Source organism: Erythrolamprus reginae, chromosome 1 (assembly GCF_031021105.1).
Source record: "Erythrolamprus reginae isolate rEryReg1 chromosome 1, rEryReg1.hap1, whole genome shotgun sequence".
NCBI classification, from domain to species: domain Eukaryota; kingdom Metazoa; phylum Chordata; class Lepidosauria; order Squamata; family Dipsadidae; genus Erythrolamprus; species Erythrolamprus reginae.
Genome location: NC_091950.1, coordinates 303,037,376 through 303,059,551, shown reverse-complemented (window position 1 = coordinate 303,059,551; position 22,176 = coordinate 303,037,376). Strand labels below are relative to the sequence as shown.

General features: G+C 44.1%; 1 protein-coding gene across 4 annotated transcripts in view; it reads left to right on the top strand.

Moving 5' to 3' along the window:
- Positions 1-22,176, top strand: part of LOC139157061 (amine sulfotransferase-like) — a 95,278-nt gene that overhangs the window by 56,690 nt on the left and 16,412 nt on the right. Inside the window, exons 2-4 of one of the 4 annotated variants that reach the window (XM_070733405.1) lie at positions 7,981-8,058; positions 8,975-9,048; positions 10,086-10,240. In XM_070733405.1, coding sequence (XP_070589506.1) covers positions 10,096-10,240 — 145 coding nt within the window. In that variant the 5' untranslated portion in view covers positions 7,981-8,058; positions 8,975-9,048; positions 10,086-10,095. Of the gene's footprint in view, positions 1-7,980; positions 8,059-8,152; positions 9,049-10,085; positions 10,241-22,176 lie in introns of those variants that run through there. The other 3 variants (XM_070733407.1, XM_070733406.1, XM_070733408.1) reach the window with 3 other exon arrangements.

The window sequence follows — 22,176 nt, the reverse complement described above, 5'->3', positions numbered from 1 at the left end:
GCTTGCTTCCCAAAATCAAAAACTAGGGGAGGCTGGCAGTCTACTCAATGCTAGCCCAGGGCCTCTCATTTGCACCAAGCACAGACTTATTTGGGAGCGTCTTTGGCATTGGAAGGGAATGCTCATGCCCGAACCTAGCCAAGCTCTTTCCTCCTGCTTGGCAGTTTTTGGCTTAGCAAAGCTTTTTGCTGTATCTACCTCCTTTTTGGACACAGCTGGGTGATGGGCTTCCTTCCTCCACCCTCTGAAGGTTTTTGTGCTCTGCTTATCAACCTATACCCCTGGTTCCCAATGTTCCCAAATTGCCACAGAGGGGCAATTTGATTTTTAATAGTAAGGTGGCCAATTTTTTTGCAATGAAAAGGAGGACGAAAAAAATCTAAGGAAAAAGTACAACGTAAACAAATGAAACATTTATGTCATTATGAATAAATAAAATTAATAATTAAAACTAAAACTTTAAAAGCGATAAAACTTTACTAAATCTGTATTTAAATTATTTTACACTTATGTTGAGAGCAGGGTTGTATAAAATTGAATTAATGAATTAATAAAGCATAAATCGTAACTACCTGAGTATAATATTCACTAAGAAAGAAATAATTTCATATTTCCGTTAGAGGTAAACACGAAGTATAATACAGAGGCAACGGTGGGAGACAAGTGTGAGACACGTGAAATTCTCCTGTGCCCTGCGCATGCATTTCATAATCGCGTCTTTCCGAACTGTACTATCACATGACGCGTAACATTCGGCGCAGTATCTCTGAATACAGAGATTAACAGATTAGTTTTAAAATTTCAAAAAGGAGGACAGGTAGGAGGACACTTTTCGAGGAAGGGCAGAACCTGCAAAAAAAGGACTGTCCTCCTTAAAGGAGGATGATTAGTCACCTTATTAATAGAGGCAATTGGAACCTTGTTTAAACCAAGTTAATGGCCTTTTTAGGCTTCTTCCACCTGAGTAGGAGTTCGCTTTTTGAATAGTAAGACTTATATGTCACAGAAGTACGGGGGGGGGGGGCATGAGGATTTTAGAGATGCTTAGGTGTGGCATGGGCTAAAAAGTTTGGGAACTACTGACCTACACGGTTACCTAGTGACTGCACCTGAGAAAGCCAGATGTAGTTGAATTAGGTCAAGTGGTGACTCAATTTGTGATCACTATGAGTTATGGCCACAATTACAGGCACAGTTGTGGCTGTAGGCCAAGGACTATCTGTGTACACACTTATTCTTAACCTTTCTTTTTATACTTGTACGGTTTTCTTACACTGGTCTGTGTGCCACTATGAGCAGAATTTGAATAGTTTCTTTTCTTTTTAAATTTTTTAAAATTAGTTTTCCACTTTTAGAAAAGAAAACACAATAGTAAGTACAGAAAGAAAATCAAAGAAAAATAAATTAATAGTAGTATGTACACATATTAGCATTATATTAGCATTAAAGTAACTATATTTATATTATATTAATTATAGACTAGACTATAATTTGTCTCAAGTACTGTATATAAATTAATACATGCCTTTTTCCATTAACAAATTAATTTCATATATACTTCAGTTTCAAGAGACTTGAAGAGATGGCATGAGTGTTATTTCCTCCTTCTCCTTAGAGGCATTGTCCACATGGATTTTCAAATGGGGATTATCACTAGACAAAAAGACCAGGTTCTGCCTTTTCATAGGGAGACCCCACTTTAACAAAATAGACTAATTCAGTGATGGCGAATCTATGGCACGGGTGCCACAGGCAGCACACGGAGCCATATCTGCTGGCACGCAAGCCGTTACCATATCTCAGCTCCAACGTGCATGTGTGTGCTGGCCAGCTGACTTTTGGTTCACACAGAGGCTCTGGGAGGGTGTTTTTGGCTTCCAGAGAGCTTCCAGGAGGGATGGGGGAGAATGTTTTACCCTCCCCTGGCTACAGGGAAGTCTTTGGAACCCGAGAAGGGCAAAAAATGAGCCTACTGAGCCCACCAGAAGTTGGGAAAGAGACCATTTTCAGCCTCCAGAAGGCCTCCGGGGGGCGGGGAAAGTTGTTTTCACTCTCCCCAGGAACTGAATTATGGGTGTGGTCACTCGCTCATGCGCAATAGCATGCACGCATGCTCTTTTGGCACCTGAGGAAAAAAAGGTTCGCCATCACTGGTCTAATTAATTGCTTTTAATCAATTGCTTTTGATCTCCCAACTCAGTTGCTTATTAGAAGAGTTAAGCCCAGGCAGAACCTAGGGAGAGCTTTGTCCATCAATACATGGAAGATCTGACTGTCTGGCCTATTAACTTATTATAAAATTATTAAGTGCTTTTGCAAATGAGCCATGCTAATCATCCTATTGCTGAAATTAGTAATCTAATTTAGTGCTGGCTTTGGTATCTGTTGGCAAAGAGCTAAGGAGAGTGACCACAAATGCTTCATTATGTAAGAAGTGTCAGGTTGTGCAGATGGGCTCCTTGCTAGAACAGGGAAAGAGAACATGGCATTTAGCTGTAGTGCTGTCAGGTTTTCCAGGCAAAGTCCAGAGATAGAAAGCAAACATGAAGGATGTACCTCTCAAATTCATCTGGGATATAAAAGAAATATAATGTACTCAGCATGGGAAGCTGCAGGAACCTCTCCAGGAGGACAGAGAGCAGAAATGTTCAACCCAATTGTAATATATATGTATGGTTTAAGCTATTACAATACACCTATATATTTTCTGTATGTACTTATGTGAATTGTGTGCATAATTTCTTTCTGCTCAAAGTTACTTCCTGAAAATAGTATAAGGGCAGACTAGATGGACCATGGGGTCTTTTTCTGCCGTCAGACTTCTATGTTTCTATGTTTCTATTAGTGTTGCAAACTTTAAAAAAACATGGCTTTTGGTAATACCATCTTTTTCAAAATGTTGAAAACATCCTATAATTTATCACCACAAATGGGTCAAAATATATCAGAATGATTTCATAAATAATTTCTAATATAAACAAATGCTTTGGGAGCTGGGAGAAATGTATTTTGTAATGGGTAGAGAACAAAGCTATGTTAATCAATTATTTTTTATGGGTCAACAAACAGTTACTTCAATAATGGTAGAAAAGTGTTTTGGAACAGCACCTATAGATATCTTGGATATATTAAGTTTGTACTGGTTCATTTTATAAAAAATATGACATTAGGAAAAAAATACTTAACACATTTGGTTACTTAAATGCTATATCTAACAGCATTAAGTAATACCTACTAATGTAGATAATGATGTAGAGGCCAAGTCAGAGAGTACAGCTGATCAGGTTTCTCTCTAGCTGTAGTTTAATAATAAGTTAAAAAAATATATTTTTCTAAGTTCTTCCTTCTCTTTCCATATAGTTTCTTGCCAAACATTATATTCTTCTTCTTCATTTATTTGATGTACCTCGCTAATAAAATAATTCAAAAATTAGCTGATCAGCTATATTTCATTAGTTTTTTAGTCCACTGCAATTCTGCAACTTTCAATGGTTCACAAATATTAAAATACTCATTAAATCATTGAACCATAAACCATCCACAAACAAGCCAAAATTAGTCCACCAGACAATGGCCAATAATTCATAAAACAAATGCAAAGCTGCTGCAGCAAGTAATTCCACTGCATTAATTTAAAGTCACCAGGAAAAACTGAAAGTACTTCCACTAGAACTCAGGAGAGGTTCAAAAGTCCAGCAGGAAGTATGAAGAAACATACAGCCATAAATCATACACATTGTTTGCAACAATGTCTCCCTCTGCCTGCCATACTAAATAGTGTCCTGTTGCAGCCCATCAAGAGGAGTGATGCCTTCTCCTAAGTAATCTGGCTGACCTCTGTTTCTCTAACCTGTGTGCTGTGAAATCCACTATGGAAGGTAGCTCTTGCCCATCTTCTTCACTAGCCTGCAAGCTGTCCCCAGCAAAAGCCTGTAATTCTCTTTCATGGCAGCCATGGACCAGCACCAACCGAACCAGTTCCATTGTGACATCATCACTTGTTTGCAACATGGGTTTGACAAAAGTAGATAATGTCATACAAACCTTATTGCATTCTTTGACAAAGTGACAAATTTAGTGGACCAGTGAAATGCTGTGGATATAATTATTTGGACTTCAATAAGGCATTTGATAAAGTTGACCACAAACTACTACCTGATAAGATAGAAAAATGTAGATTAGACAGCATCATCACCGGATAGATTTGTAACTGGCTGATAACCACACTCCACATCTAGTCTTTAATGGAATTCCATCTACATGGAAGGAAGTATGCAGTGGGGTACCCCAAGAGTCTGTCTTATTCCCAGTAGTCTTCAATATCTTCATCAATGATTTTGGCAAGCTGGCAGTAATAGCCAATATTCCAGAAGATACAGGTTCAAGATACAGAAGAATCTTGACAGACTTGAACACTGGGTCCTATTTAACAAAATGAAATTTAACATAGAAAATAGTAAGGTTTTACATTTAGGAAAGAAAAATTAAATGCACCGGTATAGATTAGAATGGTACCTAGTTCAACAGTAGTAATTGCAAAGAGGGATCTTGGAATCCTAGTGGACCCTCGCTTAAACACCGGCATTGACCAGCAGCTGCCAAAAAAGCCAACACAGTCCCAGGCTGCCTAAACAGAGGGATAGAATCAAATTCACATGAAGTGTTCATACCACTTTATAATGCCTTGGTAAGACCACATTTGGAATATTGCATCCAGTTTCTATCACCACAATAAAAAAAAGGTGTTGAAATGCTGGAAAAGGTGTAGAGCAACAAAAACGATTAGGGGCCTCTAGGCTAAAATTCAACAGGAATGAGCTGGGCATTTGTCAAATACTCTTGGTATCTCTCACAGAAACCTCTGGGGAGGACTGGATGGCATCATCCTCAATAAGGTCAGATTTAATAATCTGGCAATTTGTTGATATTTATTAATCTTTTATTTAGCATTTTTTATTTTTTTTCTTTAGTGTTCATTAAATATTAAGTTTTATGAACGACCTAGAATCTTTTAGGTTTTGTGGCAAGGATAACTCCAGCAATTACTTAATCAGGTTGCTGAAAATGCTTTTAAAAAATAACAACCACCTCAGATGTTTTTATTTCTTTCACCACTGTTTTACTTTGTTATCTCTTGTGAGGCAGTCAGAGAGTAAAGATATACACCGAAGAATTCGTATGGGTTGCAGAAGACTTAGATTGGAAGCAGCCATCACAAGTACAGTAGTTCAATTCAGGCATGGTCTAAATGACTGGGTTGCAATCAATTCGATCATCCCAAAATGACAGCTACTTTGCTTCCATCCAGGTTTGAAATGCTACCAGTTCGGCCCAATTCAGGCATACCACTAGTGGTTGCTGCTGGTGGTTCAGAGAACTGGTAGCGGCAGCAGTGCAAGGCTCCGCCCACCCACCCAGATGCTGCTTTTTTCTTCTTTTTTTTTAAAGAAAGAGGGTGAAAAAGTGCACTTGGTGGTGGCAAATCGCACACTTCCGAACCAGTATGGAAAGTAAATAGATTTCACTAAATAACTTACGCCCAAGATGGCAAAAACCAAAATATCCCATCCGAAAGCCAAATTTTCGAAAAAATTTATAGATGCGTGGAGATGGATGAGATGACATTAAAGGAACAAAAGACAACAAAACCAAAAAGATATGGGGAAAATGGTACAAATGGCTCCAAAATAGAAATAAGATAGAATGACAAAATAAATGCAAATAGAAATGTTCAAACTAACTGACAATTATACCTATCTATAACTTTTTCTATTCAGTTTACTATAAATACATGTATATATACACAAATTTACTTACCTTTCTGCTCTCTCTATCTTTTTCATACTGAAGTGATTATATTCTATAGTGATTATATTCTATAGTGAAGTGTAAATATAAATAGGAACTGTACTTGACACTGGATATGATCTGTAAAAGACTATCGAGATGTTCTTTCTTTATGTTGTTGAAAATCATAAATAAAACTTTTTTAAAAAAACGAAAGTAAGTAGATTTCATCACTGCTTTCATCCTATTCCATCAATCAGAGAAGAGAAGAACCAATGTCAGATTAACCTTTTTGGCACTGTTTCTATCTAAACATATCTAAACATATCTGGACGATGCTATCTTTAGCCATAAAATCCTTTTTATAATTGCTACGTTCAGTCACTCATGCTCACCTGGATGGAAGACTATAATAGCTTTAACGTGGAGCTGTTTTTTGCTTTTTGTTGTTTTTTTACAACAGCCCTTGAATTATTCAGAAGGTTCAGTGGCACTGTTAATGAAGTAATAAATACTGAAGTGATTATGTTCTATAATGAAGTGTAAATATAAATACAAACTGTACTTGAAACGGGATATGATCTGTAAAAGACTATCGAGATGTTCTTTCTTTATGTTGTTGAAAATTATAAATATTTTTTTTTAAAGGAATGTAAGTAGATTTTATCATTGCTTCCATTCCTAATTCTTAGCCTCCTTGCATCGATCGTGGAAGAGAAGAGCCTATGTGAGATTAACCCTTTTGGCACTGTCTCTAGCTAAACATGTCTGGATGATGCCAAGTTGAGGAATGCTACCTTTAGCCATAAAATCTTTTTTGCAATTGCTACCATCAGTCACTCATGCCCTCCTGGATGGAAGACTATAATAGCTTTAATGCTGTTTTTTGTTTGTTTGTACAACAGCCCTTGAATTACTCAGAAAGTTCAATGGCACGGTTAATAAGGTTGGCTTTTAGATATGATGTGACTTGACTGTCACAGATTATATAAAACAAAGTAAGGTAAGAAAAGAATTGCAATTAGTATATTCTTGGCACTGTAATTCCAATTTTCTCTTCTACAAAGAGTAGCAAATTTACTCTTTGCAATGAAAGCCTTCCTCGGTAAAAATTGAGTTCATGAAACTAATTAACTAAATAATTAGGTAAAATAATCTAATAATCTAATCACCACCACCACCGCCTCGTGGAGCATGATTCTGCAAGACTTGCTATGCCATTGCATGCATGAACTGCAAGATTGCTATGAGCTTCATCAGACCAGCAAAGCTGGAGTCCTCCTGCCATTCATCCATGCAATGGCACAACAAGCCTTGCAGAGTCCTGATTTCTGGCAGAGACTAATTTCTGGCAGGTCCCACCTGTTGGGCTGTGAAACATGACTCATTTATTTATTTATTTATTTATTCATTCATTCATTCATTTATTTACTTTTATTTTTATTTTTTCTATTGACTTATTTATTTATATTTGTCAATCAAGTATAGGGTAGTAGTTTATATAAACATAGCATAGGAAGTAATGGTAAAAAAAAGACAATAGGACAATAGGACAGAGGTGTGCTTGTGCACGCCCCTTACAGACCTCTTAGAAAAGGGGAGAGGTCAACTGTAGACAATCTAAGGTTGAAGATTTTGGGGTTGGGGGAAGAAACAACAGAGTCGGGGAGTGAATTCCAGGTGTTGATCACTCTATTGCTGAAGTCGTATTTCCTGAAGTCTAGTTTTGGAGCGGTTTAAATTTAGTTTGGATCTGTTACGTGTGTTGTTGCAGTTGAAGGCGAAGTAGTCATTTTGGTATATGATTTTGTGAACTATGGTTAGGTCATTTCGGAGGCGACATAGTTGTACCTGATGTTTCTAGCTCTGGAGTCTTACCTGACATTTCTAGCTCTGTCACATTCCTTGGTGTTTTCTCCAGAAAAACCCATTGGAAAAGGAAATTTTATGGTTTATGCAATGTCCTTCACTATTCATTCCCTGCATGATATTGATCTAGGTCGTGTTTGATCAAGATGTGGCTTTATCAAGTTAATTCTGAATTGCAAAATGGTTGTTTATGAAGTGACTGTGCAATATAGGTTTGCTTTCTGGTGTCAACACTCTAGAATTCAAGCCCTTGTAAAGGAAAAAAAGTCAGTCCTCATATATCCTTTCATAGTCAACAGATAAAAGCTTGCTTATAAATTTCAGGAGTTCCATTTTCCTTCTACTCGCATTGCTTCATTTCTGAAAGAGATCTTCAGTAATCAGCAAGAAAGAACCATAAAGGTAATTCTAAAATATTTGTTCCTAGCATTAAGACAGATTATAGAAGTTTATTAGAAAAAGTTTGATTAAGATGTTAACTTAATAATTTTCAGCTTCGTTTTAAAGTAGTTCTGTGACACTTTGCTATTAACAGGTATAGCACATATATTATTTCATAACTCCCATTCGGTTAAGGACCTTGGAGTACTAATTACAAAAGACTTAAGTGCCAAAGCCCACTGCAACAACATCGCCAAGAAGGCTTCAAGAATTGTTAATCTAATCCTATGTAGCTTCTGCTCTGGAAATCTCACTCTACTTACCAGAGCAAAACTTTTGTAAAGACCCATCCTAGAATACAGCTCATCTGTTTGGAACCCATACCACATCTCAGACATTAACACCCTTGAAAATTTCCAGAGATACTTCACCAGAAGAGCCCTGCATTCCTCCTCCCGTAACAGAATATCGTACGAAACTAGACTTACAATCCGGGCCAAAAAGCTTAGAACTAAGACACCTTAAACATGATATAAGTATTGCCCACAAGATTATATGCTACAACATCCTGCCTGTCAATGACTACTTCAGCTTCAACCACAACAACACAAGAGCACATAACAGATTCAAGCTCAATATTAACCGTTCCAAACTTGACTGTAAAAAATACGACTTTAGTAATAGAGTTGTTGAAGCGTGGAACTCCTTTCCGGACTCCATAGTATCATCCCCTAACCCCCAACATTTTACCCTTAGACTGTCCACGGTTGACCTCTCCAGATTCCTAAGAGGTCAGTAAGGGGCGTGCATGAGTGCACCACAGTAGGTTTGCTTTCTGGTGTCAACACTCTAGAGTTCAAGCCCTTGTAAAGGAAAAAAGTCAGTCCCGATTTATCCTTTCATAGTCAACAGATAAAAGCTTGCTTATAAATTTCAGGAGTTCCATTTTCCTTCTGCATCGCTTCATTTCTGAAAGAGATCTTCATTAATCAGCAAGAAAGAACCATAAAGGTAATTCTAAAATATTTGTTCCTAGCATTAAGACAGATTATAGAAGTTTATTAGAAAAAGTTTGATTAAGATGTTAACTTAATAATTTTCAGCTTCATTTTAAAGTAGTTCTGTGACACTTTGCTATTAACAGGTATAGCACATACATTGTTTCATGTTAGTGCTATTAAAACATGATTAAAGAGGCATTCATATGGTCATCTAACAAAATCATTAGAATATCAACTATTCAAATATCAAATATCTCCAAAGAACCTGAAGGCGGGACAAGAAGCTTTGGATAGAAACTGATCATATACATGTATTGCCGCAATCACTCCACAGTCTCCTCAACCTACCTTACAGACTAAAAAAATTAATAACTTAATCGATGAAGAGAAGCTAGAACTGAAGGGCTGAAAATGAAATCCCAAATGTTCTAGAAACTCATAGCATAAATAGGATTTTTAAAATAAAATATTATCATTACAATAAGAAGGTTCTTTGTTTTTCCTTGAAAACATTTTGCTTCTTGGGTGAGAAGCATTTGCCTTTTAAACAGCACCTTTGGGACAACCATGATCTGGATGATTTAGAAATTCCATGGATATAACAATAAGGAAATAAACATTGGGGTTTCTAAATTGCATGATCTCCTAACACTCTTTTAACATCAGTCTCCACTAAATTCTATGGAATACTTTAAAATGCCTCTTTTCTTTGCATCAAAGAGTGCTCATACCAACATATATATTTTATTAGCTTTTCTCAAATTTATTTCAAAAAGTTTCTCCATGTCCTTCCTTGTTTTCCTCTTGATAACACTGAAGACCTTAAATGTAACTTTTTGAGTTCCAGTTTTAAAGGTTGTAGAAAAACAAAATCAAACTTTTTTCCAGATCATTTTCTCTTGGTGATCATTGCTGAAGGAGGTTGACAAATGTGAAATATTAAAACAATAATTTCAATAATGATAAAGTGAGAGATCTTGACCTTCTGTTTATGTTGCTAGCATTAAGGAAGAGGGGGGAAACCCTTTAATTTCTCTTTTATTACAGCCTCATCATAATGGAAAAAACAGAGTATGCAGAAATGGTCAACTATAAAGGGTGTAATATAGCAAAAGATATGATGAAACTTGATCTCCTTGATGCATTAGAAGATTTCGAAGTCAGGGATAGTGATATATTGATTGGCACTTATCCAAAGTCTGGTAAGAATTCTGTAATATGATATGAACAATGGATATTTAAATTTCATACTGTAACCAGTGTTCCCTTTAATTTTTTTTTTTGGGGGGGGCGGAAAAGTATATTGTCTGAGCGGCAGTCCCTTCGGGACTGGGCGACACAGAAATAATAAATAAACAAACAAACAAACAAAACCCCCACCCTGTTTTGCCTCAGAGAATTTCAAAATAAAATACTGTACTGTGTGTCTACAACAGTGAGCTCATAATAGGGCAACTCTGTCAATATCAAAATGCCACTTAAATAGTTGAGCTAGTTTCAAACTAGATTTTGATTTTCTTTCTCTCTTCCTTACTCCCATTCTTTTTCTTTCTCTTTTCCTTCCTCTCTTTTTTCTATCTGTTTCTCTCTCTTCCTCTCTCTCTCCTTCCCTCTCACTCTTTCCCTCTCGGCTTCTGGGCAGGTTTGGAAAACTCTGAGTTGATGATGATTTTTAAGTGAGCGATTGCTCACTGCTCAGCTTAGAGGGAACTATGACTGTAACTAAATTTTCTCTTTTGGAAGTTTCATTCTGCCCTTCGCTATGAAAGTAAGTAACCCTTCTTGAAGGCGTGGGTTCTAACTTACCTCGTGCTGGTTCATTTCCTCCTGTGCATGCGCAGAGGAGAAAATTTAAAAGGGCTTTTTAGACAGAAGGAATTTCAAGAATGGTTTTTCTGAAAACTATTTTCTCTAGTTTGGGTTTTTTAAAAGAAGAAATAGTGGAAAATGCTGGATTCCATCAAAACAGGAGATGGCACTTTTTCATGCCACAGTTCTAACTTGTGAATAGATACATTGCACTGATTATGTTGATTTAGTTTGGAATTCTGTACATGTGACTGTGGCTTTTGTCAATTCCCCTCCTCACAAATAAGTGCCTTTATTTTGGAACTTGTATCATTGAAAACAGGCATTTTTTAATTAAAGCCTTGCTCACAGAACAGCCTTGTTGACTGCATGGTTCTACCGTTCCTTTGGGTTTTTAAAGATTCTCCAGTATTTTCTCTGCTGTGGCATTGAAAAAAATAATTCCCAAGCTCTGTTCTTTCTCAAGAGCTCTAGAGCTAGAAAGAAGGAAAATATGTATCTACAGTACGTAACACCACTTTAGTAATCCTTCCTTCCTTCCTTCCTTCCTTCCTTCCTTCCTTCCTTCCTTCCTTCCTTCCTTCCTTCCTTCCTTCCTTCCTTCCTTAAGAAACATCCCTCTACTATTAAAACCTTCCTACTGCAACAAAGTCCCAAAGTTTAGAATTTACTGCATATGGAGATTTATTTATTTATTTATTTTATTAGATTTGTATGCCGCCCCTCTCCGTAGACTCGATTTACTATCCTAAAAGCTGTCAATAATAATAATAATGATAAGCCTAGATGTAGGTTTACTATCCTAAAAGCTGTCAATAATAATAATAATAATAATAATAATAATAATAATAATAATAATAATAATAATTTAGATTTGTATGCCGCCCCTCTCTGAAGACTCGGGGTGGCTCACAACAATAATAAAAACAATGTTACAGTGGAACAAATCTAATATTAAAAGAGAAAAAACTTATAAAACCCCATCATTTAAAACCAAACAACACATACATACCAAACAAAAAATATAAAAGCCTGGGGGAGTGTCTCAGTTCCCCCATGCCTGGCGATATAGGTGGGTCTTGAGTAATTTACAAAAGACAAGGAGGGTGGGGGCAGTTCTAATCTCCAGGGGGAGTTGAGTCCAGAGGGCCGGGGCTGCCACAGAGAAGGCTCTTTCCCTGGGGCCCACCAAATGACATAGTTTAGTCGACGGGACCTGGAGAAGGCCAACTCTGTGGGACCTTATCGGTCGCTGGGATTTGTCCAATAGCAGGAGGCAGGGCCACCATCAGGAATTTTGGGGCCCCATACAGCCTAAGTGTCTGCCCCTCCCGCCATTTTAAAACTATTTTAAGTTGCCAAGCCACTCCATCCCCCGGGGATCATTTCCCGCTTCACGCCAAGCGAGGCGGTCCCATAGGCCAGTGTTTCCCAACCTTGGCAACTTGAAGATATCTGGACTTTAACTCCCAGAATTCCCCAGCCAGCGAATGCTGGCTGGGGAATTCTGGGAGTTGAAGTCCAGATATCTTCAAGTTGTCAAGGTTGGGAAGCACTGCCATAGGCTATTTCAGGAACTGGGTTAAGCCGATTGTGTGGACTCGTCCAGGAGAAAGAAAGAAGCGGGAATGACATGGGAAAGAAAGATCCTGGCATCGGTCAGGCGGAGCGAGGCCTATTTACGGCTCCTTGGCACTTCTCCCTTCTTGTTGACAAAACCATGTGCTTTCTAGCGAGGGGAGAGGGGAGGGGGATCCCACACCCGGCAGCCACCGGAGAGGAGCTGGAAAGGACGAGGGGAGAGAAAAAGCAGGGTACCAGCAGTCAGGCGGGTGTCTTGAGGGGGCACTCCCATCTGGAAGGAAGGGAAGAAAGGCGAGGGCGAGCTATGAAGGAAGGAAGGAAGGAAGGAAGGAAGGAAGGAAGGAAGGAAGGAATGGTAAAAGGGGCGATCAAGAGAGGAATGGGTGAATGAATGGACGGAGGGTGGGAAGGAAGGAAGGAAAGAGGGAAGGGACAGGAACAGAGGAAGGGTGCAAAGTAAGCAGTGAAAGGGGAGAGTAAGAGAGGAAGGAGTGAAAGAAGGGAGGGAGGGAGGAAAGAAGGGAGGAAGGAGAAGGAAAGCAAGAAATGGAGGGAGGGAAGGAAAGAAAGAAAGAAAGAAAGAAAGAAAGGGGGAAGGGACAGGAACAGAGGAAGGAAGGAAGGAAACTTATGAAAGGGGAGAGTAAGAGAAGAAGGACTGAAGGAAGGGAGGGAGGGAAGAAGGTAGGAAGGAGAAAGAAAAGAAGAAATAGAGGAAGGGAAGGTAAAAGAGAAAGAAAAAGAGCAAGAAAGAGAAAGAAAGAAAGAAAGAAAGAAAGAGAATGAAAGAGAAATAAAAAGAGAGAGGGGGAATGAAAGAAATGGAAGGAGGGAAGGAAGGAGACAAAGAAAGAGGAAGAAAGAAAGCAAGAGAAAGAAAAAAGAATGAAAGAGCAAGAGAGAAAGAGAGAAAGAAAGAAAAAGAAACAAAAGAAAGAAAGAAAGAAAGAAAGAAAGAGGAAAGAAAGAGAATGAAAGAGAAATAAAAAGAGAGGGGGAATGAAAGAAATGGAAAGAGGGAAGGAAGGAGAGAAAGCAAGAGAAAGAAAGAAAGCAAGCGAAAGAAAGAAAGAAAGAAAGAGAAAGAAAGAAAGCAAGAGAAAGAAAAAAGAATGAAAGAGCAAGAGAGAAATAGAGAAAGAAAGAAAAAGAAACGAAAGAAATTGTGACTTTGACTATGCCGGCTCCTTCCCTCCACCGCTCCCCACAAACTACCTACCCCTCTACCGCAAGAGGGAAGCGCCCGAGGTGCCGGGTTCTTCCCTTTCTCCCTCGCCCGCATCCTTGCCGCGGTGACTCACCAGGAGAAGGCTGGAGACCCACGCGGCTCCTCGGGGGGCCTTGCGGAAGGCGGCGGCGGAAGCCCCCATGGCAGGTGCGGGGTGCGAGGAAGGATGCTTTCTGCGTGGGCCGAGAGCTGAGAAGGGCACGCCTTGCCCAACCTCACCGGAAGAGCTGCCCATCTAGCAGTCCCGCTGCCCAATTGCCCAGCAGGGGATGATGGGCAAGGGACTCCTCGGGGAAGGAGGGAAGGGTGGGAAGGGAAGGAGGGGGCTGGCAGGGGTTTAGGAAAGGGGAGCCTGCCGGGAACGAGAGAACGCTGGTCGCGCGGGGCTCCGAGGCCAGCCTTGCAGCTCCTCGGCGGGAGGAGCCAAAAGCCACCGGGAGAGGACTGGGCTCAGCAGGAGAAGTGCCGCCCCCCCATTATTCAATTTCCCCGGGCCCGTGACACCACTCCCAGTAGTACCGGTCTATCGGCAGCCCTGGCAGGAGGTTCCGGAGGTACTCTGGTCCAATGCCATGTAGGGCTTTAAAGGTCATAACCAACACTTTGAATTGTGACCAGAAACTGATCGGCAGCCAGTGCAGGCCACGGAGTGTTGTAGGAACGTGGGTGAATCTGGGAACCCCCACGATGGCTCTCGCGGCCGCATTCTGCACGATCTGAAGTTTCTGAACACTTTACAAAGGTAGCCCCATGTAGAGAGTGTTGCAGTAATCAAAACTCGAGGTGATGAGGGCATGAGCGACTGTGAGCAATGATTCCCTGTCCAAATAAGGCCGCAACATGTGCACCAGGTGAACCTGGACAAATACCTTCCTTGCCACAGCCGAAAGATGGTGTTCCAATGTTAGCTGTGGATCGAGGAGGACGCCCAAGTTGCGAACCCTCTCTGAGGGGGCCAATAATTCCCCCCCCTCAGGGTAATGGACAGACAGATGGAATTGTCCTTGGGAGGCAAGACGCACAGCCACTCCATCTTGTCTGGGTTGAGTTTGAGCTTGTTAACACCCATTCAGACCCCAACAGCCTCCAGGCACCGGCACATCACTTCCACTGCTTCGTTGATAGGATATGGGGTAGAGATGTATAACTTGGTATCATCGGCATACTGATGATACCTCACCCCATGCCCCTGGATGATCTCACCCAGTGGTTTCATGTAGATATTAAATAGCAGGTGGGAGAGGACCGACCCCTGAGGCACCCCACAAGGAAGAGACCTAGAGGTCAACCTTTGACCCCCCACTAACACCGACTGCGACTGACCGGAGAGGTAGAAGGAGAACAACTGGAGAACAGTGCCTTTCACTCCCAACCCCTCCAGCCGGTGCAGAAGGATACCATGGTTGATGGTATTGAAAGCCGCTGAGAGGTCAAGAAGCACCAGGACAGAAGACAAGCCCTTGTCCCAGGCCTGCCAGAGATTATCCATCAATGCAACCAAAGCAGTTTCTGTGCTGTAGCCAGGCCTGAACCCAGACTGCTGAGGGCCTAGATAATTGACTTCTTCCAAAGACCGCTGGAGTTGGAGCGCCAACACCTTCTGAACAACCTTCCCCATAAAGGGAAGGTTGGAGACTGGACGTTAGTTATTAAGCACGGCTGGGTCAGGGAAAGCTGCTTGAGGAGGGGGCACACAAGTCCCTAAGGAGGCATTGACAATTCCTGGACCCAGCTCTGTGTCATCTCTCAGCTGGCCGAAACCAACCAAAAGAGATACGGATCCAGTAAACAGGTGGCGGAACTCACAGCTCCAATGGCCTTGTCCACTTCATGTGTCACCAAGTCATACTCCTCCCAGACAGATGGACAAAGACATTTAGCCCCAGTCACCTCGCCTGACTCATTGTCAGGCGATACTGCTATACAATTGGAGTCGAGGTCCGCCTGGATCTGAGCGACTTTATCAGCAAAAAATGAGCTAACTTCCTCGGCACTGCCCTGCAAGGACTCCCCAACTGCCCTCTGATTTAGAAGGGAGCGGGTCACCCTAAACAGAGCAGCTGGGCAGGATTCCGCTGATGCAATCAAGGTGGCATGGTACGCGTATCTTGCCACTTTGAGTGCCACTTTGTAGGTCTTAATAAAAGCTCTTACAAGTGTTCGATCGGATTCGGACTTACTCTTTCTCCATCACTTCTCTAGATGTCTCTTCTGGCATTTCATCTCCCGGAGCTCCTCGTTGAACCATGGAGCTCTACGGGGTCTTCATACTATCCCCATTGTTCCCATACATACCATCCCACCCACACCATTCATTCATATCATAAAAATTACAATTACCATTTACCTCATCCATACCATAATCCTACCCATCCCGTCCATCCCGCAAGTTAACCCAATCATTCATTTCACTTATTTCATACATACCTTCCATCCTATCCCAAATATCCATCACTAAAATTACCCCACAATAATATTTTATATATATTTTATATATATTTTAAAATATATATAAAAATTAAAAATTAATTAATTAATTAAAAAAGGTTAACCGGTCAATTATAAAATTAAACTGAGACAATGATATAAATTAGGATCAGTTAATATAAAATCAGTTCTTAAATAAGTAGTTCAAAATTCATCAGTCAATCAATCAATCAATCAATCAATCAATCAATCCAGGTCAGGATGATAATAATGTCTTTAGTAAATCCTTCTTTAAATCTGTTGTGTTATAAAATCATCCACTAGGGGCACAGTTCTTCAATGTTATTCAATAGGGAATACAGAAGATGGAAGCAGGGGGAGGAAGAGGGGGGAAGATGACAAAGCAACGATCTTAACATTTGCTAATACCCCCAGTTTAATTGGCCTTGATGGCCTTCGGCAGTTCAGTTCCCATTGTTCACTCTCCCCCAGTTCTATCCACTCTGTTCTTTTGATCTAATCCCAGCCAATGTCCTCAACTCCACACAGCGGCCCCAACTCGCCTCAGCCTCCTTCCTCTACATTCCGACACTGCCTCCTTTGTCCCCCCTTGGCACCAGTAACTCTCACTTACTGGTGCCATACAGGGGATTGGGCTGCTGTTCTTCGCCCACCAGATGGTATACCTAACTCCTTCATTCTCCTCGAATGACCTCCGGCTCCAACAACCAACCGCTCCCATCGGCCTGCACCCTCGGCATCCTCGGTCTCACAAAGCAGGCAGATACGTCCCGGCCTCGGCGCTGGCCTCCGCTCCATCCTCTAGGCTCCTCTATCTCCTCTGTCGCTCTGTCACTTTGGCACCAGTCACTCTCACTTCCTGGTGCTTCGCTAAGAAGGTCAGTTTGTTTACCAAGTTTTTCTCAGCCCTTTTCTTTCCACCTTGGCATTGGGCATCCAGGAACGGCCGGCATCTTCCGCTCCCCAGCTGATCACCCAGGCAGTTTCTCGAAGCTATTCTGTGCCTAGTGCCACACAACACAGCAGCATTCAATTCTGAGCCCCCCAAATGGAGGGCTGAAAAACCAAACTGAGTCAGACAATGTCTGATCTGGATTGACTCATTTTTTGATGACTTTTGCTGTTGTCTCAGAGGAGTGGCAAATCCTACGTCTCCTCACCGCTAGCACCGGAACCGGAACCAAAGAAGAAGAAAACCATGGCAGTAAAGGGTTCCCGGGCTGTTTGTCGCTCAGCTTCCCGGTGGCCCTCCTCCTCCTCCTCAGTCACTGCCGGCAGCATTTACCCGGAAGTCGGACGAAGGGAGCAGCTTCCACGTCAGCTCCCGCGTGCTGGAGTCTCTCACGTGACTTCAGAATCATAGACTACCTCATACAACTCACTATATAATCAAATACTATTCTTGCTTATATACTGTTGTGGTTCAGCCTGGGACCCCTCCGGGAATGGCTGATTTGCTGTCGGTGTCCGGCTCAGAGGCTGAGGACCAGGAGGGGCAGACTGATGAAGAAGCTGAATCCCAGGCTGAAGATGAAGGACAGCCAGAGTTCCACCAGGGGGAGCTCTCCCCAGCAAGCAGCCTGGATTCCCTGGGGGAAGATGCTAGTGACTTCATAGATATGCGACAGAGGAGAGCTAACGAGAGAAGAACGCAATTGGCCAGATATTTCCAGCATTAGGGGTCGCAGCTGGGTTTGGGTGTGGTGCTTGGGAAAGGATAAAAGGCGGCCCCACCCTTCCTGGCTTGTGGAGTTTTATCTTGGAGATTCGTGAGACCTGTTTGTGAACTTTGGTGGCTACAATCCTGGTTTGTGCCTTGGACTCTTGAAACCTTGGGGGGGGGTGCCAGCAAGAAGCTTTTGGAATTGACTGGACATCAGGACCCTGTTGTAAAGTATTGTAACCTGTCTGCTGTGAAGACAGGTTTTCTTTTGTGCTTATTTTTTCCTGCTATAAATTATTTTTGGATTTTACCAGAGTGTCTGGCTGTTTTTCAGTGGGTGTGGAGGTCTGGGAAAACCCAGACAGAACAGAATAAAACTCCACCAACCACCAGACACCTGGTGCTCATTTTGGAGGGGTGGTTTGGTTGTTTTGTTCCTTGCTCTTTGCTGCTGGTTCCTGGTTGGACATCTTTTGTTTTTCGGCTTCCTGTTCTTGCCTGTCACCATGGATGTTGCTGCAGCTGACATGCAGGCTGTCTTTGCAGAGTTGCGAGGGGACATTGCTCACTTGACCCAGACAGTCTTGTTCTTACAACGTCAAGTGGAGGTTTTGTCCCAGGCGGCCCCACCCCAGGCGGCACCTGTGGTACCACCTCCAGCACCTGTGCCCAGAAGGAAATGTTTTGTGGCGATGCCGGAAAAGTTCTGGGGGGACCGGCGGCTGTTTTCTGCGTTCCAGAGCCAGGTGCAGCTTTTTATCAACGCGCAGATGGTGCACTTCCCAGGGGATGACCACAAGGTGGCGTTTCTGTGCAGTTTATTGGCTGGCCCTGCAGCGTCGTGGGTGGCACCGTACCTGACCCGGGATGATCCGCTACTCCAGGACTACAATGCTTTTTGTGACTTGCTGCGTCACCAATTTGCGGACCCGGTGCAGGAACAAACGGCCACGCGGGCGCTGAAGCAATTACGCCAGGGTTCGCGCCCCCTGGTGGACTATATGGCTGACTTTAGATCTCTGGCCGGGCACGTTCAGTGGAATGAGGCTGCCCTGATCGAGGCCTTTCAAGATGGACTATCCGACACGATGTTGGACGCCTTAGTGCATGAGGTGATGCCCGGCACGTTGGACGGTTTGGAGCGGCATTGCTTGGCAATAGAGGCCAGGCTGTTGGTCAGGGAAGTCCGTCGAGCGGGACGGTCCAACCCCCGTGCGTCAGGCGTCCCGCCGACACCTGTTTCGCGGCGGGGGTTGCCAACCGTAAGCACCCCGGCTCCGGTCCCTGCGCCCCGACGTTTTTCACCAGCGCTGCCTCCACGCTTGATGGATCGTGTTGCTGCCGGAGAGCCGATGGACGTAAGTTACGCCCGACCCCGACAGACCCCGGAGGAACGAGGGCGTCGGCGGGCAGCTGGGTTGTGCTTCTATTGTGGGGCCCCGGGACATTTTGCTGTTGTTTGTCCCCACAAGAGGCGGAGCACCGTGGCTGCCGTCGTTCCTGTACCCTACAGCCCTCCCGTGCTTCCCATGGCGTCCCCTGTGCAGTTACAGGAGACAACCCCTGGTGTCCCCGTTCCTGCCCTGAACTCTTCGATGGCGGGGCCTTCGTCTGGATGTCCCCCGTCGCCGGAACGATCGGGAAACGAGGGGGGCCCGGCTTGGTGGCAACACTAGGTCGGGCGGGGATCCCATTTTCGTCTGACTCCACGACTCCCGAATTCGGACCGTCTCGACATTTGACGCTTGCGGTGACCTTGCATATCGCGCAACGGACTCGGACTTACCCCGCGTTGGCCCTCGTGGATTCGGGGGCGACGACAAACTTCTTAGACGAAGCCTTTGCCCAACGTCATTCCTTGCCCCTTTGTCCTGTTACCCCGCCATTAACTGTGGAGACTATCGATGGGCGGGTTTTGTTGGCTGGTCCCATCCGTTTCCAGACCCTGCCGGTGCGGATGTGCATCGGAACTCATGAGGAGGCCCTACAGTTTTATGTTACCAAGGGGCTTCATTTTCCCCTCGTGTTGGGGTTGTCATGGCTGCGTGCACATGATCCACAGGTGGTGTGGTCTCAGAACTTGGTCACCTTCTCCAGTTTGCAGTGCGTGGACCATCACCGACATGTGTGCGCAGCCCAAGGCCCAGTAGTTCCCGCGATTCAATTACCCCGTTGCCTCGAGGAATTCGCCGATGTGTTCAACGAAAAGGAGGCGGATCGGCTACCACCACATCGGACGTATGACTGTGCCATTGACCTGCTTCCTGACGCCAAGCTCCCGGCTGGTCGTTTGTATTCCATGTCCGAGCCGGAGCTTGTGGCGCTCAAGGAGTTTGTGGAAAAGAATCTGGCCAAGGGATTTATTCGGCCATCCAAGTCCCCTTTGTCTGCCCCTGTTTTGTTCATGAAAAAGAAAACAGGCGATCTTCGCCTCTGCTGTGACTATCGCCGCCTTAACGCCATCACAGTGCGGAATAGGTACCCCTTGCCCTTGATCCCTGAACTCATGGACCGGTTGCGGACGGCAACGGTATTCACCAAAATCGATTTGCGCAGTGCGTATAATTTGGTCCGGATGCGGGCCGGGGATGAGTGGAAGACAGCGTTTGGCACGCGTTACGGCCACTTTGAATATACAGTGATGCCATTTGGCCTCACCAACGCCCCGGCCGTGTTTCAACATCTGATGAACGACGTGTTCCGGGACATGTTGGACCATTTTGTGGTGATTTACCTTGATGACATTTTAGTGTATTCCCCGAACCATGCCTTGCATTTGACCCATTTGCGCCGGGTCCTGCTCCGGTTGCGGGAGCAGCAGTTGTATGCCAAGCTGGAGAAGTGCCAATTCTTCCAGACTACCGTCGAATTCCTGGGGCACATTTTATCTCCAGGTGGCATTTCCATGGACCCGAACAAAGTGGCCGCACTTCAGTCTTGGCAACCTCCACGACGGGTGAAAGACGTACAACGTCTTTTGGGGTTTGCAAACTACTATCGGGCTTTTGTTCCGGGGTATGCCACGTTAACCACGCCCTTGACTCGGTTGTTACAGAAACAAGTCCCATTTGGTTGGGGGGAGGCGGAACAGCGGGCTTTTGATGCCCTGAAAGCGGCGTTCATGGCGGAACCGCTTCTGCGCCATCCTGATCCCGCTCAGCCGTTTGTGTTAGAAACCGACGCTTCAGATGTAGCGGTTGGCGCAGTGCTTCTCCAAGCCCAGCGGCCCGGTGACATGTTGTTTCCGTGTGGCTACTTCTCCCGGAAGCTGTCTCCCTCGGAAAGGAACTATACTATTTGGGAGAAGGAACTTTTAGCGGTGAAGGCCGCCTTTGAGCATTGGCGGCATTACCTGGAGGGGGCCCGTCATCAAATCGAGGTACGGACGGATCACCGGAACCTTGAGTATTTGCAGATGGCCCGGAAATTAAACCAGAGACAGATTCGCTGGTCTTTCTTTTTCGCGCGGTTCAATTTCCGCATCAGGTACACTCCCAGTGCCCAGAACCCCCGAGCGGATGCCTTGTCGCGCAAGCCAGAATACACGCACCCGAAAGAGCTGGCTCCTCTGCAGACAGTGTTACCCCCTGCAGCGTTGGCTGCCACTCAGGACCCAGTGGACTTGCGTCACCGTTTACGGGAGGCGCAGCGTGGGGATGGGTTTGTAGCGCAGAGAGTGCGGGAGTTAACACCCAATTCCCCATGGACGTTTCAAGACGGGCTGCTTCGGTACCGGGGGCAGCTGTATGTTCCCGCCGGCCCAGTGAGAGGGTTGATTATGACCCAGTGTCATGACTGTCCAGTGGCGGGGCATTTTGGGCTGTTTAAAACATTGGAGCTAGTCTCTCGGACATTTTGGTGGCCACGCCTTCAAGATGATGTGCGTTCCTATGTGGCCACCTGTGTCCAGTGTCGTACGGCCAAGGGGGTGACTGGAGCCCCACCGGGATTACTGCGACCTTTACCCACGCCTGAGAGACCCTGGGGTGCCGTGTCCATTGACTTTGTCACTCATTTGCCTGCCTCTGCTCGCTTCACGGTAGTCATGGTGGTGATGGACATGCTCACCAAGATGGTGCATTTTGTCCCTTGCACTAGGGTGCCCACTGCCCAACTCACGGCTCAAATGTTTATTAGTCACGTGTTTCGGTTACATGGGCTTCCGGATCGAGTGGTCTCTGATAGGGGCACACAGTTCACAGCCCGGTTTTGGCGGGAATTGATGTCGGCCCTGAATGTGTCCGTGTGCCTCGCCTCGACGCAGCACCCCCAGACCGATGGCGGTACAGAAAAAGTGATCGGGATCTTGGAACAATACCTGCGGTGTTTCGTGGCGGATCGCCAGACGGATTGGTCCCGGTTTATCCCTGTCGCGGAGTTCGCGTTCAACAATTCCCGTCACTCAT